This window comes from Blastomyces gilchristii (assembly GCF_000003855.2).
Source record: "Blastomyces gilchristii SLH14081 genomic scaffold supercont1.36, whole genome shotgun sequence".
In the NCBI taxonomy this organism is placed as follows: Eukaryota; Fungi; Ascomycota; class Eurotiomycetes; order Onygenales; family Ajellomycetaceae; genus Blastomyces; species Blastomyces gilchristii.
The window spans coordinates 122,379-139,880 of NW_003101647.1; the positions used below are offsets into that span (position 1 = coordinate 122,379).

Genomic DNA, 17,502 nt, shown 5'->3' on the forward strand with positions numbered 1-17,502 from the left:
AAACTTCAGAGTCTACTCATTAATAATCACACTCTCATCAAACTCATTCTTCACTATTGAAGTCTCTGATACTGATATCTTTATCTGCTGAGAAGTTAGTACTGTAATACTGCAGAAGAGTAGAAGAAATGTATGAAATATCAACTTATTAACTTATAAAGCATCTCAGTTATCTGCTTCAATTGAAGTGAGATTCTCTTCAATCAGTGATTAATCTCTGTAATACTTTTAATAGCAGCACTGACTGATCTCTTCTTAAGATCAGTTATTCTGAGATGTTTTTTCATCTCAGAGACTCATGCTTTTATCTCTTTTTATAGATAAGTAAGAGAGACCTCTTCAGTCTTAATGAAATCTATCAATACTTGAAGCTCTGAGACTCTTGCTCTATACTGCTTAAGCATCTAGACTTCTTATCAGAGCTGACACAATATCTTTCTATGAGATAATACTTACAGAGAGACAGGAGTTGTTATTACAGATATAATGAAAATAATAAGAGTGAGAGAAGAGATGAGTGTACAAGATCCCTCTCTTCTTCAGCTGCTTAATATAGTACAGATAAGTAGCAGTGCTAGTCAGAGACTGCACTGAAGCCTTCTTACAGAGAGAAGATAAAGAAACTGTGAGATTCTGCAGATTCAACTCAGCAGTATCTCAAGCAGGGCTCAGATATGCTGCAGAAGAGGAACTATGAATTGAGCTTCTCAGAGTCACTGTTTTCAGAATCAAGCTCTCTCTGAGTTTCTCTCTGAATGATCACACAGAGTCATACATCACTGTATTGACTGAGGGGGGGAGCGGCGTTGCAACAGCAGCAGAGGGGGCAGGAAACAGACCAGATGCAGACACACTGATCAGCAGAAGAGATGACATCTCACTGCAAGGTGTGGCAACTTTCACTGCAGCTGTAAGAGATGCAGAAGAAGAAGAAGATGTAATAAAGAAAGCAGTGCTCTCACAGCTCATTGACACTGCTATCTCTGCCTTCAACCTGGCTTTCTTGACAGTCACAGAGACCACAGCTGCACCATAAAGACATTTATTCACTAGAAAACATCAGAATAAGTTCTTTATTATTCTTTAAGAACAATACTCTCATACACTCACTGTTGCAATTAAGAGAGAGAAAAAGAAAAATATTTTATAGAGAGAGAGAATCTTTTCAAAAAATTCTATCACTACTGTTAACTTTATCTCTAAAATATATCACTTTTGCAGAGAATTTTATATATAGAACAGAATATAATGAGAGATCTGTAAGTTACTTATTAACTATATTTTTCTCATCTTAAATCAATATATAAGAAACTCACTTATCATATATTTGATTTAAATGAAGATGAATAAAGAAAGATCTATATAGTCAGTAGAAAAACTCATCTATCTCTTTGTATCACATGCAGTATACATACTATCAATTAGTTGATAACTATTGTTATACAATAAAGATAATTTCTAATTCAGTAATCTTGAGAGTATAGAGACTATATTCTTAAAGAGAAGAGTATTATCATGCTTTTAATTATATTAAGACTCTGCTGCAGTTTTACACAGCTCATTACTTTTATACAGATAATTTTATTCATCTCACAGACTAACTGAATCAGTTTTCAATCACTCTATAACATTATTCAGATATATCATGAGAAGATCTGATTAATAAATATAAGAATCTCACTTCTATATAAGATCAGCAGATTACTCTTTCTTGATAATAAGATACTACTGAGGTATTACTTCAGCTATTCTCACTCATGAAATAAGAGAAGAGTATTCACTCATTGTCTATATAGAATAGCTAGATACTAGCTTCTTATCAAAGAAGTCAGTGATTCATTTCTTTTCTTCTACTGAAATATATATAAGAGTTACTGTATGTTTTATACAATCTTCTTAGTATACTAAGTATTATATCTGTAATATTCTCACAATAACTCTGTAGTCTACAAGCTCACTATTTAAGCAAGATAGTCAAGCTCACTTATACAGCTTCTTAAAACAACTATTTCTATATGACACTGCTGACTAGTCACTGCTTCAGTTCCGCCATGTTACAAAAGAGTGCAGAATTAAGCAGATTTATTCAAAAAATTATGTTCTTTATTATTATTATTATTATTCTTTTATTATACTTATATGCAAGCGGAGCTTATAATGAGTTCTTGCATGATGTTAAATACAGGTTAAGTGTTAATTATATAGAAGAAAATACAGATATTGAGATCATATCAAGATAATAAGAATATAGAAAAATATAAAGAAGTGATAATTAGATACATGTAATAATAACTTCTCAGCTCAAACATAGAGTGATTCATTAAAGTGATTTATACATCTCTGTATTTATTAGAAATCTGAGGTGCTTGAGTTCTGGATTTAATGTATTCTCTGCGGGTTTCGAACTCACGTGCCTTGGTTTCCCACGCCAAGGCGCTACTGAGTGGCCGCATTAACCATTCGGCCACCGGGGCTTCATTATACTCATATGCAAGCGGAGCTTATGATGAGTTCTTGCGTGATGTTAAATACAGGTCAAGTGTTAATTTATACAAAAAGAGCATCTTTCTAGCAGGGAATCAAACTCTGAGCTGCTGTGTGAAAGACAGTGATGTTAGTCACTACATTACTAGAGAGTTCTGATCTTTTATAAAGAGAAAAATAAAAGAATCTTGTTTAGATAAGTGAAATGAAAGCTGACAGAAATAAAAGAAGAGTGTACATTATTCAAGATTTGAAACAAAACTCAAGTGAAAATCTTGTTTAATTAAATATAAAAAGAAAATATTCTCATCTATAATACAGCTGAAACTAGAACATGACTATTTCAAATCTTATATACAAAGATTTAATGATAGATTTGACTTAATAAAATACTTATTCTGCAATACAAATGAAAATTCTGAGTATATTATAATATACTGTGCATTATACAATAGTCTCAGAGTCAGATTGAAAGAGAAGTATGATTTAAATCAATTAAATATAAGATTCTTATTCTCAATTGAGATGAGAATTAAATACTTAATAGACTTTCTATCAGAAACTCAAGTAGCTATAAGAAAATAACTAAATTCAGAAATATCTGAATATGAAGAGAAGAAAATCAATCAGATATAGTCTGTTAAAATAACTATATACTATCTTTTAATAATTTATTTTGTTACAGTCTCTCTTTACTTTATCTTTTTCTTTCAATTTCTTTCTATCTATCTATTTAATATATCTATCTTTAAGACTGTGTTCTCTTTTCCTTTGTCATGATATTGTAAAATGATTTCAAAGTATCAGAAGATGTTAAAACACTGTAATTTATAAACAGTTTTTATATTCTGAGCTGAAATTTTTTGATTTTGTATATCTGAAATTGATGAATGTATAATAGTTAACTTTACAGATATAGAAAAAACCCTGAGAACTAAAAGTTCTCAGATAGATATCATAGTCTCTGACTGTATACATCTATAATTGAAGAATAATAATAATAATAATAAAATAGCTATATACTATCTTTTAATAATTTGTTTTATTATAATCTCTCTTTACTTTATTTTTTCTTTTCTATTCTTTTCTATCTATTTATTTAATATATCTATCTTTAAGACTTTATTCTCTTTTTCTTTATCATGGTATTTTCAAATAATTTCAAAGTATTAGAAGATGTTAAAATACTGTAATTTATAAAGAGTTTTTATATTCTGAGCTAAAATTTTCTGATTTTATATATCTGAAATTAATAAATGTATAATAGTTAACTCTATAGATATTAGAAAAACTCTGAGAACTTTTAATTCTCAGATAAATATTATAGTCTCTGACTGTATACATCTATAATTAAATAATAATAATAATAATAATAATTATCAGTTTTTAGACATGCTACTAAATGTGATTCAAAAATTGCTTAAGTCAGTGTATAATTACAGATAGACTGATTATATAACTATATCTGAAATTAGAATCAGATTCTTTAATAGTCTTATTATTAATTTAACTGATCTCATTACACAGTTTTAACATTAGATAGTAGTTTCATACTATCTCAGTGAGACTTACTATCTACTCTTATTATATTTTTCAAATAAGATTATAATTTTCACTTCTTCATTTAAATTATTTTTATTACTTTAAATGACTTTAAATCTTATTTAAGTATTATTAAAAAGTGTTACTTTTTAAAAAATTAAAAATAGTCTAATAAAAACCTTAAAATGTCTAAAAATAGTAACTTTATACTAAGAATGAGACTAAATAAGATTAAATGAGATTATTTTCTCATTTTTTTCAAGTCATGATTTCATTTTAAGATCTGATATATAGTCACTTTGCATGTTTTTTTGATAGCTAGTCCCAGCGGGATTCACACCAAGAAATGTATGGGATCAGACCAAATGGGACCAAATGTGAAATTCATGGTCCCGGCGGCCAGTCTAATTACAGGCATACGCCGGCTCCTTATATACATTATACTAAATTAATTAGTGGCCGCTAGGGCCCCTTTACATTCGTAAGCGTGTTCGGAAGCGGCCGCGTTATTATCCGGCGGTCATACGTTCTTCCGAACCACAAGATCTTGTTGCAGGGCCAGGGTGACTGGCGAGCAAGCTTCTATCTAGAGATTCAGTGTCCACTTAACTGGTTGTTCATTTCTCTTATTTCTTACACATTGTTACATGTTTGAATATCTTTTTCAATAGATAATCATTTCTAATGAGGAGACAATGAACATTTTCCAAGTGTAAGAGGCCTACGCCGAATAGATCGGTACTAATATATAGGTCTTATATAACAAAAGTGGAAAACATTAGAGAAGGAAAAAAGAGAAAGTGCGGGAATCAGTGATCAGAGTGGATATTTATAAATGTATGAGGTGGAGCTTCGGAGCGGGAGAATAGGAACTCCGTGGGTTCCTCAGCCAAGGATCAGCAACCGAGAATCAGAGCTTTCGGCAGGAATCCGGCAGGAATCTATGGACACAATTCAATTATTTTCAAATTACAAGTTTCACATTCTGAGTGAATTATTGAGCTAAGTAACTGTTCTCTGAATTAATCATATATATTTATATGATATTCTGTATATAGTTCTAATCTTTAATAGATAATATTAATATCTTATTGCATTGTTGTGCTATGGTTGAAAATTAACCGCTTTATAGAGTGCTTTTTGGAGTTCGTTGAGTGTTATCCTCTAACAATAAGCTAGGGCTTGTGACCTGACATTTTACACTGTGAAAAAAGCCATTTGACACATTTGTCACTATAGGCCATGTTCGGTGGTTGGTTAAGGCTGGGATTCCGATTTCTGGGTGGGAGTATGAGGCTGAGACGGGGAAGGCGAGGATGATTGTTTAGGGGTATGATCTGGCATTTGTTTTTTTGACGTGATGAAGCCAATTTCTATTTAAATTTTGCATATTCTATATTCCCGATGCCGATGCTAAATGTTGTGATGGATTATATCTTTGGTTGTATTTGCATCGCAATTTTTCCCTCCGCCTGTTTTGTCTCCATATATTCAACAGAAGATCATAAAAAATACACACACATATGTATATATAACTAACCAAGAAGGCAGGTCAAGAGAAAGCAACAAAGTAAATCAAGGTCGTAAGGGGGTATCACAGAATCAGATAATCTACTTCAAAAAAGCCTCAAAAAAGAAAATATTCCAACCAAAACTTGCCAACCTCCTCTCAGTCCCAACAATTGACTACCAGTAACTCACCCACTCACCATTGGCGGCACAGCAGGTTGAATCTCCCTAATCTTAAATCCACCCTCATCCTTATCCTCTCCCTTCCGCGGCCACAAAATATGGCGCAACACCACTGCCCGGACCATCATGGCCGTGACAAAACAATAAATCATCAGTAGCAACACGGTCATCACACAGCCTGCGATCTCGATCTCCGGACATTCGAATGCCTTGCCGATGGCGAAGGTGGCTGTCACCAGCGCCGTGTTGGGGAAGACGAATGAGTACCAGGTCATGGAGAAGATCATGCGACCGCGGCTGACGGCTGACCAATGGCCGAAGGTAGCGATGATGAAGAAGAAGATAGCGAGACTGGCGATTTATTATCCTGTTAGCGTTTTCCTTACGCGCGGAATCGACCGGAGGGGTGGGTGGGCAGTTGTTGGGAACCAATGTGCATGAATAAAAATAAAAAATATAAAGATACTACAAAAAGGACATACCCCCAAAGCCACAACGCGGCAAAATTCGCCACGAACCGAATAACCATTGCCGCCAATGGGCCATCACCCATGAAATGCGGCGGGAACGCCCGTTCCGCATTGCTTGCCATGCCCACCAAGCCAGCAACCGTGAACGCGCTCGGCCCCACGGAGACAAACATACCCGGCCGCAGGTTTTCTTTGGGCAGCTTCTGCGTCATCAGCCTGTATATGAATGCTGAGTACACTGTCAATGAGACGAGGAAGCCGACGCCCTGGATGGTTGTGCCGCCGACTATGATGTGGAGAGCCCGTCTCTGGGATAATGTGCCGCTTAAAACGGCGGCGTGTGATCCGATGATCAGCATCGGGTACGCGGGAAATATCCATATGGGTGTCATTTGGGCGATTGTGAAGGTTTGTGTTGACCATCTATAAAATCACCCCGAGTCAATGGATTATTCGGTTGATAAATTTTGAATTTGTGATAAGGTACGCACATGGTCAGGTATATGCCGGCGGAAAACATCACGGCCAGAGTAGCGTTGAACCAGAATAGGATCCAGGTAGTCGTATCCAGCCATTCACCAGTTCTTGGAGGGCCATATTGTGAGATGTTGATGAGAATGGTTCCGAACGAGACGATCGCCGCAGGAACGAATAGAGACTCCGTGGGATGCATGAAGGATGCTTTGAATGTATATGGGTAATGATAGAACCGCGTGAGAAGCAGGCCCCAGATGCAGCAGTACAAGACAATATTGATGAGCATTATTACGATGCCTATTTTATCCAGGCCGGGGAAGCGGTATGGAACTAGTTGACCGTTTAGCATTCAATCAGGAGGTTAAATAGAAAATAAGACATAGAAAAATAGTCAATATAAATCGATATAACATACTAAAATATACCACATTTGCCAACCCCCCAGTCGCCATCGTAAGCGTGAAAAAAGCCCATGTAAAATGTCGAATTCTTTCTTTCCAGGACAGCTCCAGTAACGAAGAAACATCGTCATCGAAACTATTGAAGCCGTTGGCCCCGTTGTCCGACTTAACCTCATTAAGTTCTGTCCCAGCGGCCGTGGCATCGTGTGCGGCGCTGTTTCTCGAAGTATTGGTCCGTTGGGATGCGCGGGAGCGAAGCCGTTCAAGGACGGGAGAAACGGGAATGTCTGACTGCGATGTTGGGACGCAGAGCAATTGCTCTGGGAATGGGAATTCGGAGTCGACTTCCTCGACATCCTCGATTGTAGGCGTGCGATATCCATCATCGCCCGGTCGGCGGAGGTGCCGTGGAATTGAATTCGGCGACAGCATCACCCGCTCGCAAGGGGCGGGGCATGTATGCGCGCTCGCACTCGTTTAGGGGGAAGGTTTGAACGACAGCTGAACGGCAGATATGTTTATACAAGATTAAGAGCCTGTATGGGAAGGGTTTACTAATGTTGTGTCGTTCATTATAACTTTAGCGATCAAGATAGGTACATATATCCCTATTGTTAAAACCAGTCTGATATTGATAGGATAGCAAGTCAAAGAAGAGCTGAAAATTGGGCGGAAGCACGGATTGAAATATACATCTGACATCAACGGCAGCAAAAGAAAAGAAAAACAGAAAAGAAAGAAGAGAAGGAATATAAAAATGATATCTGAAGAGGGGTAGCCGAATACTTTCCTTTCCCCCGCCATTTTTATCTGGTCAGAACGGCGCAAACCCGGTTTGCTTCGACATTTTTTCGGATCCTCAATGGAATAGTTATCCAGAAAGTTGGGGAGCGAATAGGAATCTCAAACCAGGTAAGTAAGTTAGTTTGAATCCCAGCCTTAACTCACAAGATTGCCACAGCGGGCGTTCCATATTTAGCTGATTAAGCGGGACGGACGGGGTAAAGGATGGCTAGCGACGAATAATATCATGGTGGGTTTTTAGTTAAATATAAACTTAATGATATGTCGATAGGTATATAGACAAATATATACATTATACATATATTCCACAATAAAATGGAAATAGTATATAAAATAACAAAAAGGAAAAAAAAGGGAACCACCTCGTCTAATTAACCAAACCCAAACCCGACGACGTACCCCGCCGGCTCTATCATATCCAATTAATTACCTGGTGAATGAGATACAACATTCACGCCTTTATATATTTGGCGAGAGCAGATCGTACTTCACGCACTTCTCGACGCTCTCAATGCTCGCCTGCAGCAGTGTCCGCGCCTCAAGCCCAACCCATACCTTCAGCATTGACGTGTCGCCTTCCCGCACGGATTTGAGTAATGTCGTGCCTGATCCAAGTTGGCGGAGGATGGGAAGTGCACTACCGATCCAAGTCAGAATGTTTTTGTATAGAACATAGTTGAGAAAAGAAAATTGAAACCGAAAAAAAAAAAAAAAGAGCGAACCTCTTAAACAAATCCAATTCGGGATCCATGCTCCGCCCAATACCCTCCAGCAGAAGTATGGATATGACGACATTGACAAAATCTCCCTCAAGCCGCACGTGGTGTGCGCGCACCATATACAACACCTGGCTCAGTACATCGCCAATCTTAACATTACCCAGTGCAAACGTTCGCCCCTTCACCGCCAACACGAGGTGTTGCATCTTCAACGCAAAGATCTCCGGGTCGATTACTGCGTCCGGCTGTCGGCACCGTTCCACCATTAGCTGGCCAGATTTGTATCCGTCAAACTCAGCCACCGCACGGAACAGGTCGAGGAAGTTCCGGCGGTTGTGGCCGTTGAGTTGTGTGACGAGGCCTGTGTCAATGAATATGAGCTGCGGCCGATAGCCTTCCTTGTCGATCTCAGAGAGAACAGCCTTCCACTTCTCCGGGTCCCCTTGGTGAGGCCGGAGACGGTCAAGGACAGATTCGGTTTCGTCGACTTGGGTTATTTCCCTCGCAACTGTGCTTGGTTGATACGTCTTGAAAGAAAGATCGAGTTGACCAGGTTTGTAGAAGCGGACCATGATATTCCCTGGGTGGAGATCAGCATGGACGAAATTATCGATGAGAAGCATGTGTAAGAAGGCGTCGAGGCCCTCACGGGCGATTTCCTGCTGATACACCCCTCCCCCGCTCTCGAGAAATGTAGACAACGGGATCCCCTGGGCGAATTCCTCAACTAGTACCTCCCTGGTTGTATACTCAGTATACGGATATGGGAACGAAGTCGTTGTCCGCGACTTAAAGTGGTTACGGAAAATCTGGAGGTTTGCAGCTTCAATCCGCATATCTAGCTGGAGTCGCATCATGTTTCCAAACTGCTTCACCTCATCGGGAAATGAAAACCACTCCATTGTGGGAATTGCATTGATCAGATGTGCAAAAAAGGCCATGATCCGGACATCTCGCCGCACAGTTCTCTGCACGCGAGGATGGAGCACCTTGATCGCAACGTACGATGAGGGCACCCGGTGCGGGCTACTCTTAACCAGTGTATCCACATTCTTCCTCAACTTGGCCCGCAGATTCTGTGGTTGATCGTCCCGGACTAGTTTATCTTGTACACAAAGATCCGGACGCAGCTTTGCTTTGTATACTTGTGCAATAGCCCCAACCCCGAGAGGCTTCTCGTCAAATTCTTCGAAGATGTCTTCAAAAGGCATGTTGAAAGCTTTGCTTATAATCCTCTTCGTAGCATGTAATGAGTGGGCCGGGGCATCAGAATGCAATGAAGACATCTCCGCGCACAGCTCCGGAGGGAATATATCAGACCGCGATGCCGCCCATTGACCTAGCTATTACATTAAAACCCAATACTATTAGCGAATTCCATCCACCCCTAATACTATCAAACTATACATTCGCGTCCCCATCCAGAGTTTAAAAAAGAAAAGAAAAAGAAAAAAAAAAAGACCAAATAAAAGAAGAGACCGCATACCTTAATAAACGCCGCCCCAGCCCTCTCCATCCCTCTAACCAAAAACGCATACCACCAAAGCGTCCCGCTCCTCTCCCCATCCCGACTCTTCACCCGCCCACCAATCCAAATAACCGGCACCGTCGCAATCACCGGCACAAATATGACAATGAGATGCAAAAGCCGCATCGCCGTCGCCACGGGCTCCGCCACATACCGATCCACGAATATATATACACTCCAGCAAAACCGGACGATCACGTGCAAGTCGTCCGGAATCACGCGCAGGGCTTCCTCACGCGATGCGGCGAGCATCTCACTCTCAGCAGTCGTGGTGTCGTCCTCTATGCCGTTCTCAGCCAGCTGGAGGAAGGCAGCTGGGGTTAGAGTAGCGGCAATGAGGAGGGCTGTTGTGCGGGGGTAGGCATCGGGCGGGCGACGAGGGGGAGGTGGAGGCGGAGGGAAGCGGTAGTTCCGCCATTGAAACTTGTAGTGCTCAAGGAATTTCCCGCCATGATGCTGGCGGGATAATTGGCGTATGATGTATCTAGAACCGGGTAAGGTTATGGTAGAGGAGCAGAGGCGCGGATAGGTTGCGGAGGACGGCGGTATTTGTGGTAGAGGTGCAGGACGGAGACGACCAAGCCAAAGGGCCGTTCTCATGATATCGCGGATAAACGGGGATTTCGTTTGGAGATGGTCATTAGCTCGTCCTGCTCAATATATGGCTATGGCTGAGTGACTGTTGCTGCTGTTTCATGATTCTGTCGATTGCCTGAATATTGGCGGCGGAAGTTGGTTGGTTTGGCCAGACGTCATATTTAGTCCATGTGAAGCTTATTTAACTGAAGTAACTAAGTTAGTTAACTTTAGTTATTTAACTACTGGTGCACCAGACTATCAACAAACCAGCCTGCATATTATACTCCGTATTTAACTTATTTAACATGAATACCCCCTGTCTACTACCCCTTTTCTGACACGGTAAATATAAAACTTCCACAATAACCAAGCAGCCGCACACATTTGCTCAAACTTCAGGCCCTCAACACACACAATAGTCCACACAACCGGCAATGATTAAGAGAAAACGGAGAGCGCTCGATTTCAGTCAGTGACACGAGAGTCTGACAATGCGGATAGAATTATGGACATCTAGCGAAGCGCACCTCACCCAGACGCATCAGTGATTCCAATTCCATTTATCGCCGTCAACTCGAGCTATGGTGCGGTCATATTCATAGGATCTGTTGTTATACCCACTAAGCCACTAGTTTGCTGCGTAGCGACGCTGGCACCAAGCAAGAGGAACCCCAGCACATCCATTATCACCAGAGCCCCGGAGGAGAGTCGGGAAATCGGGCGGCTCAGGAGCGTGATGGCCCAACATGCCTACATCATCAACCACATTACATTCCTGTGTAAACTATGCCGTAACATATAAATATGAGGAAACTAACCGCAGTATATGTTGCTGGATAGCTGGTGATGGACTCTGGTGAGATGGCAGGAAAATCACAATTACAATAAAGGAGGCTGCCCGTATGGTAGCTTGCGCGAAAGCAGAAGCCTGAGGGTATTGAGAATGTCTGTGACCTGCCATGCTGGTCCTGGTGAGACTACAGAAAAACCAAGTTAGTTGCCTCAGAAAGAATTATTCCTCCTATTCTTGAAAAGCTGACAGGTGATCCTCTTACGCCTCCGATAGACAGCCAACATGTCAGCTAGCTTGGCATCAAGGGTAGAAGATTGCCTGGGAGCAAGGTTGTGATTTGAATGTTATCTCATTTCTCTGTCATTGGAGCTCGGCTAGAGGGGGAGTCATCAGATATGAGAGTGAGACGCAACATATAAAATTGTACAAAAGAAATATATATAAAAAAAGTTATGCACATGGACCTCAAAACCAAGACCAATCGCCATCCATTTCGATCTATTATTCATATATTATGCCATGAAAAATAAAAACCCCAACCAGTCAAAGTAGCCAGGCATTCTATAGTACACGCTCTATCGTACATTAGACATAAGCAGAATGCTCATTATAAAAATACAGCTCTCATCTACCGACGGAATAGTGGACAAGAGAACACCAATATTAACACATGAAATAGCATTTTATGCCAAAAATGCATAGAGGAGCGACCCCGGGCCGGGAATATGGGAATGAGAAGCTAGAATAGCGGTCCGTGTCGGCGAGCGAAGTTAGGAATGTGTCCTGCGAGAACGGAAGTTATGCTAGTCGATGCTTTGTAGTGGCGGAAGTGTACTCGATTCAGAGTGGGAGAGCAAATCAATCAACTTGGCAATGAACATTTCGCGAACCGGATCGGCACTGGCATGATATGTTCTCGGTATCACACGATGTTTTTGCTTACCCGACCGTCGAGTTTTGGCGTCGATAATAGACATCTCTTGGAATGCGGAGGAGAGAAACTGCCAATGAGAAAGATGGGAAATTAGCTTATAACCAGGTTTTTCGCTGAGGAAAAGGGCCGAAATCGAACGGAATCAAGAACGGATCTTAAAAAATAAATTAAAATAAAAAAGGGAAGCGGAAATACAGAAACATACGTGATCCAACAACTGCTTGTATTTCAACAGAATTCCCGCCGCAGTTTCTGGGTCCTCGTGGCCGCCCTCCTCAACCTCGACGTTGAACGGTAGCCAGCCATCCATGTGCAATATCCTCCCTTCGCTTTGAATCTTCTCGCCAAACAGGAGAGCCATCAATGGCGTGATACGCGAGGTTGGATACATTAGTTTACCCTCGTTGGAAATAATGAATCGGGAAAATGTCATCAGCGAGCCTAATGTCACTCCCGAATGTTGGAGATTATAATTGGCACTGTCAGGGCTTATAGATAGGATATCATGACGCTTGGATTGCCATCGGTTCCAGACAGGGCCATTTAAAACGCAAGTGTTTGGATATAGTCCACCAGCAATGATTGCTTTGACGAGGGCAACGTTGGATGAGTTCGTATTCAGTCCTCTGCCGCCAAAGGGGTCGTCGGTAATCTCGAACGGGTCACGTTGGTAGGGTATTAACCCATTGTCCGAGAGAATTCCCACGGTCTTCTGAGTACTGGTTAGAAACTGCTTGAAACCTGAGAACCGGATAGAATTTTTCTGACAATAATCCAGTGCCGCCTCATTTCCCTCCCCTCTTAAAATACCGAGGAAGGTTCTGAAGGTATTAATCTCCGCGATGTGATCACTGCCACTCTTCTGACCAGACATCTTCAGCTGTCCGATTCCGTCAGCGAAGAACGATTGCGGTTGTAACAGAATGTCGGTGATGAGTATGGGTTCCAAACAACGGAATATTATCCCCAACATAATCAGTTTACCGCGCTTTGGATGGATTGGCAGCGTGCTAACAAGACGGCCCAGAGGTGTCAAATTGCCGTCATTGTCCATGGCTCCCATGCTCTGGAGACTGGACAAGGCGGCATCCACGGAGGAAAGCAAAGGGGGTTCGGGAGCACTGAGAAGAAATCGCCTGACATCGTCGCTCAATCCTGCTGCCTTAACCCGCAGGCAGACCGTCTGGAGATCGGTTCGACGCAATTCAGGAACTGCCGCCTTTCGCAATGCCTCATATCTAGTTTCCGTGAATAATGCGTAATAATGGCCATTCCGTACTAGGCCCGCGTGAGCAGCTCTTGCGTCAGAAGTTGATTTGCTAGCCCAGCGAGCGCTAGGCTTTGACCACAATTGTTCCGGGTAATATACTGGTTGGTTAACCAGGCCAACATCCACGACATGTTTCACGCCCAGCGGAGCAGTCGATGCTTCGTCAACGTCCTCGCAGAGTATAATTTTGCGGCAACCGGGAGGCACAGTTTGGGAGATCTCGGGGTTTACCGTGTCACGAAAGTAGAGTATTTTATATTTCGACCGGTCCCTGAAATTGACCTTGAGTGGACGATCGTGCAGCAGTTTCTCTGCGACGTTTCTCATATTGTTATGTCCAGGTAGGAATACTAAGATTGGGCCTTTATTGCTGGTCTTAGCGATATGCGCGATGATGAAGGCAACCAACCCAACGGGGACTGGAGGGGCAATTTCGTCGAAAGCAACCCTCCAGTTATCTCCCCGCGGATTTGATTCAATCTTGTCACCTGAATCCATGGAGCACATGTTTTCGGGTTCACGGATTTTGGTGGCCTCTTCAGCAACGAACGTTTCTTCATTGGACAAAAACTCTTGTGTCCTTCTGTCAGCGAAAAAGGGTTCCAGTTCATGCGGAGTATACTTTTCCTTTAAGGTTTGCACCATATCGTCAAGAAAGTGATGTTTAACGACATGATCTTGGTCGCGAATATGTAGTAAGGGCCACTTTGTTTGGCCGCCGGAGTAGTCAGATTCAAACTCAAGGTACCTTCCTAGAAGGGACGTATCGATTTCGGGGCTAGAACTCATTAAAGCAACTTGGGGAACAGATTCGTCTGTCTCCAAACGAGCCATCATTTCCCTTTTGAGTACGGTTAGGAGTAAATCCGTGTCAAGATCCCGTTCATGTAAATCATCGATAATCAGATGGGAAATGTTCCCTAGCACTTCATTAGGCGCATGTTGAAGCAGAAGCAGTAGAACCTCTGTTGTACTATACGTAATACTGCCCTTCAGCAGCGGTGCTCTGCAAATCGACATAGTATGATACCCGACGGTATCACCAACAGTTCTAGCTCGTTCTTTAGCAACCTCGGACGCACGGGAGATCGCACCACTATCGGAACGCTGGGCGATGAGAACGTTACAATCGGGGCCCTCGTCATGCTGGATCGCGTCATCAAGTAGTATTTGTGGTATTTGAGTAGATATACAAGACAGAGGTGATCCCGTCACAATACTGAAGATATGTCTGTTGATAAGTTCAAGGACTTCATTGCGATACGAAAAAATGGGCAGTTGCTTCATTTTCCCTCGGTCCATTTTCATTAGTTTCTCTAGGTTGCTTTTCAGTCCTTTCGATTGTTCCAGAGTTGCCTCTGGGTCCATAGGGGACCTGATTCGCTTCCGAAACTGGTCCACGGGTGCTAAATCAACGCCTGGATCTCCTGTTATTTCTGGGAGACCTGCCTCCTCTGTCCGGCTGAGGCTGTCATGAATGGAGGCTAAACACTGTTGTCCCAAAGGGAGGGACACTGGGTGGATATGAAGAGCAGGAGTTTCCGTGAGATTTGCCAATCCTTTCAGAAACAATGGCAATGTTTCCGGGTGATTCCGTTGAATCTCAACAGCGATAACAAGGTTAGCAATCCGACAAATATCTCCAGTGCCAAAGTCTGAAATTGGGCTGCAAAGCTCCACTTTAGACAACACAGGCGTTGCAGTTTGTTTGATCCCGCGGGACTCGAGAGCGGATCTAGCAGGGATGATTATGATATAGGCTTCGAGTCCGAGAGTTTTGTGGGCGAATGCTACAAACTCCGTCGAATTTTTGGTGCTAAGCGCCCGAAAATGAGAGGAAATTTCATCACTGTCTCCCAGGCGTTTTAGATATTCGTCGGCTTTGAGCATAAACCATCTGTTAGCACTTGCGTACGCGATGCTCGCATCGTCATTGATCCCAACCGCTTTAATCTGATGCTGATGGAGTGAAATTGTAACTGTTTTTTCAGTATCATGGCCAGTCGACACCAAGGGATAAAGTAGAAACCTCGCGGCATAATTGAACGCATCTTCCTGGTTGACTCCCATAAGCAACACACCCCTCTCCTGCTCCTTCTCCCTCTTCTCCTCCTTCTCCACGTCCATCTTTATCTTCGCCTTTCTCTCCATCCTTGCCATCCGTTTCTCTTTGTATTTCTCTCTCCGTCTCTCCCTCCTTTCCGCCCGTCTTCTCGCCCTCTCTTTCGTCTTCTCAATCTCCTCCTCACTATCTTTCTTTCTCCCTAGGTCTATTTCTCTCCCCGCCTTGCTCTCCATCTTTGCCTTCCGTTTCTCCCTCTGTTTCTCCCTCAGTATTGCCCTCCTTTCCTTCCGGTTTTTGGGCCCCCCTTTCTTCTTCTCAATCTCCCTCTTTTCCTTCCGGCTTTTGGCCCCCTCTTTCTTCTCCTCAATATCCTCCTCACCATCTTTCTCCCTTTCCAGGTCTATCTTTCTCTCCGTCTTGCTCTCCGTCCTTGCCATCCGTTCCTCACTCTGTTTCTCCTTCCTTTCGTCCTGCATTTTGGTCCCCTCTTTCTTCTTCTCAATCTCCTCCTCACCATCTTTCTCGCCCCCCTTCTCGTCCCCCTTCTCACCATTACTCGCAACCTCCACCTGCTGGGCCTCCCACTCCCTTCTCAACTGCCCCCAACTAACCCGGTTCCGCAACAAGTCCGCTCTATATTCCGTCCACTCCTTCTCTTTATCCACCCACGCCATCCTCGTCCCCCGGAGTGTGCGTACGTCATTAGGCATAACCTGCGACGCCCGCCCCGCTTCCAGCGCCTGCTTGACCTTTTTCTCCGTCTCCTCCACAATCTCATGATACTTCGCCCTCAACTCCTTAGAGCTCTTCTGGAACATTATACACTGTTTCTTCATGCGGAGAGACTCCTTCTTTTTCCAAACACACAACTTGTGCCATTCCTCGTGTGAGGTTATTATGGACGTGAGAGGTTTGCCCCTCCCAGACGCTTCCCGCAATTCGTTGAATTTGGAGGAATAATCTTCTATATGCGGAGTTTGCTCAGGATCCCCTGGGCGCGCTGCAGGACGAATACAACTCTTAATTTTCTGGATATGTAGACGTGTTACAAGGGAGGCAAGCGGTGGCCGTTTAGGCGTCGCTGGGGCGGGAAGTTTTCTCTTGTCAGGGGACGCATGATCGCCCTCTGCGGCATGAGCCGTTGAATTGAGCCGTCTACATATCGATGGCGGCGGGAATTTCTTCGCTACTGCCACACCTGAGCGACAATAGTGGTATCCCAGGAGGCGCCGTCCAACGGGAGAGCGGGAATAGAGGACGGGCTATATTTATGGCCGCAGAGGGGAAGAGGTTAGTTAACGAAAGGCACACAGACATCCTATGGCGATTCGGTAGTCAGATAGATAGCACACCTCGGGGCATCTCCGCAGAAGCGCGCTCACCATAACGCTACCTCCGAAATGTAGTATCAATCAATCATCAAACTTCCGCATTGCGAGAGGCATTCATTAAGGGAGATATATTACTTGGATATATAATATTCACCGAAAAGGAGAGAAGGTTAAGAATAATACGTGAGAATAAACAGCGAGAGAAGAAAAAGGAATGAAAGCAGAATCACATCCAAAGTAGTAAAGAGGGAAATTTTTAACGATCAACTTGGGTCAAAGCTTCCAGAGGTTAAGCCGCGCTAGTGACAAAACCGGAGCGGGAGATCTTATCTTATCTGATCCTCCAAAACCCCTCCGATGCTATTCTACAATCCGCACGCTTGACAAATACAATAGAAGAAGAAAAGGAGTCG

At 42.7% G+C, this 17,502-nt stretch overlaps 3 protein-coding genes across 3 annotated transcripts; all 3 read right to left on the reverse strand.

The window, feature by feature from the left end:
- Nucleotides 1–5,348: 5,348 nt before the first annotated feature.
- On the reverse strand, nt 5,349–8,048 carry BDBG_09129 (C4-dicarboxylate transporter). The gene is made up of 4 exons (XM_002620397.2): nt 7,081–8,048; nt 6,680–6,995; nt 6,201–6,611; nt 5,349–6,069 (listed from the first exon to the last, which is right to left on the reverse strand). The coding sequence occupies exons 1-4, from the start codon at nt 7,496–7,498 to the stop codon at nt 5,724–5,726; spliced, it is 1,491 nt and encodes a 496-aa protein (XP_002620443.1). The 5' UTR covers nt 7,499–8,048; the 3' UTR covers nt 5,349–5,723.
- Nucleotides 8,049–8,075: 27 nt separating this feature from the next.
- Nucleotides 8,076–10,923, reverse strand: BDBG_09130 (Atypical/ABC1/ABC1-C protein kinase). Its single transcript, XM_002620398.2, has 3 exons — nt 10,076–10,923; nt 8,593–9,932; nt 8,076–8,507 (listed from the first exon to the last, which is right to left on the reverse strand). The coding sequence occupies exons 1-3, from the start codon at nt 10,715–10,717 to the stop codon at nt 8,330–8,332; spliced, it is 2,160 nt and encodes a 719-aa protein (XP_002620444.1). The 5' UTR covers nt 10,718–10,923; the 3' UTR covers nt 8,076–8,329.
- Nucleotides 10,924–12,292: 1,369 nt separating this feature from the next.
- On the reverse strand, nt 12,293–17,143 carry BDBG_09131 (uncharacterized protein; the record flags this gene model as incomplete). Its single annotated transcript, XM_002620399.2, has 3 exons — nt 12,293–12,490; nt 12,629–17,020; nt 17,111–17,143. 3 exons carry the CDS (start codon nt 17,141–17,143, stop codon nt 12,293–12,295), a joined length of 4,623 nt encoding a protein of 1,540 aa, XP_002620445.1.
- Between the last annotated feature and the right edge of the window lie 359 nt (nt 17,144–17,502).

Bases quoted from the DNA above. Each gene is read 5' to 3' on its own strand.
- BDBG_09129 (XM_002620397.2), bottom strand. From the start codon at position 7,498: ATGCTGTCGCCGAATTCAATTCCACGGCACCTCCGCCGACCGGGCGAT. The intron at 6,996-7,080 runs GTATGTTATATC...ACGGTCAACTAG, and splicing joins GGCAAATGTGGTATATTTTA to TTCCATACCGCTTCCCCGGC. The intron at 6,070-6,200 runs GTATGTCCTTTT...ATAAATCGCCAG, and splicing joins GCCGCGTTGTGGCTTTGGGG to TCTCGCTATCTTCTTCTTCA.
- BDBG_09130 (XM_002620398.2), bottom strand. From the start codon at position 10,717: ATGAGAACGGCCCTTTGGCTTGGTCGTCTCCGTCCTGCACCTCTACCA. The intron at 9,933-10,075 runs GTATGCGGTCTC...TTAATGTAATAG, and splicing joins CTGGGGCGGCGTTTATTAAG to CTAGGTCAATGGGCGGCATC. The intron at 8,508-8,592 runs GTTCGCTCTTTT...TTGGATCGGTAG, and splicing joins GAATTGGATTTGTTTAAGAG to TGCACTTCCCATCCTCCGCC.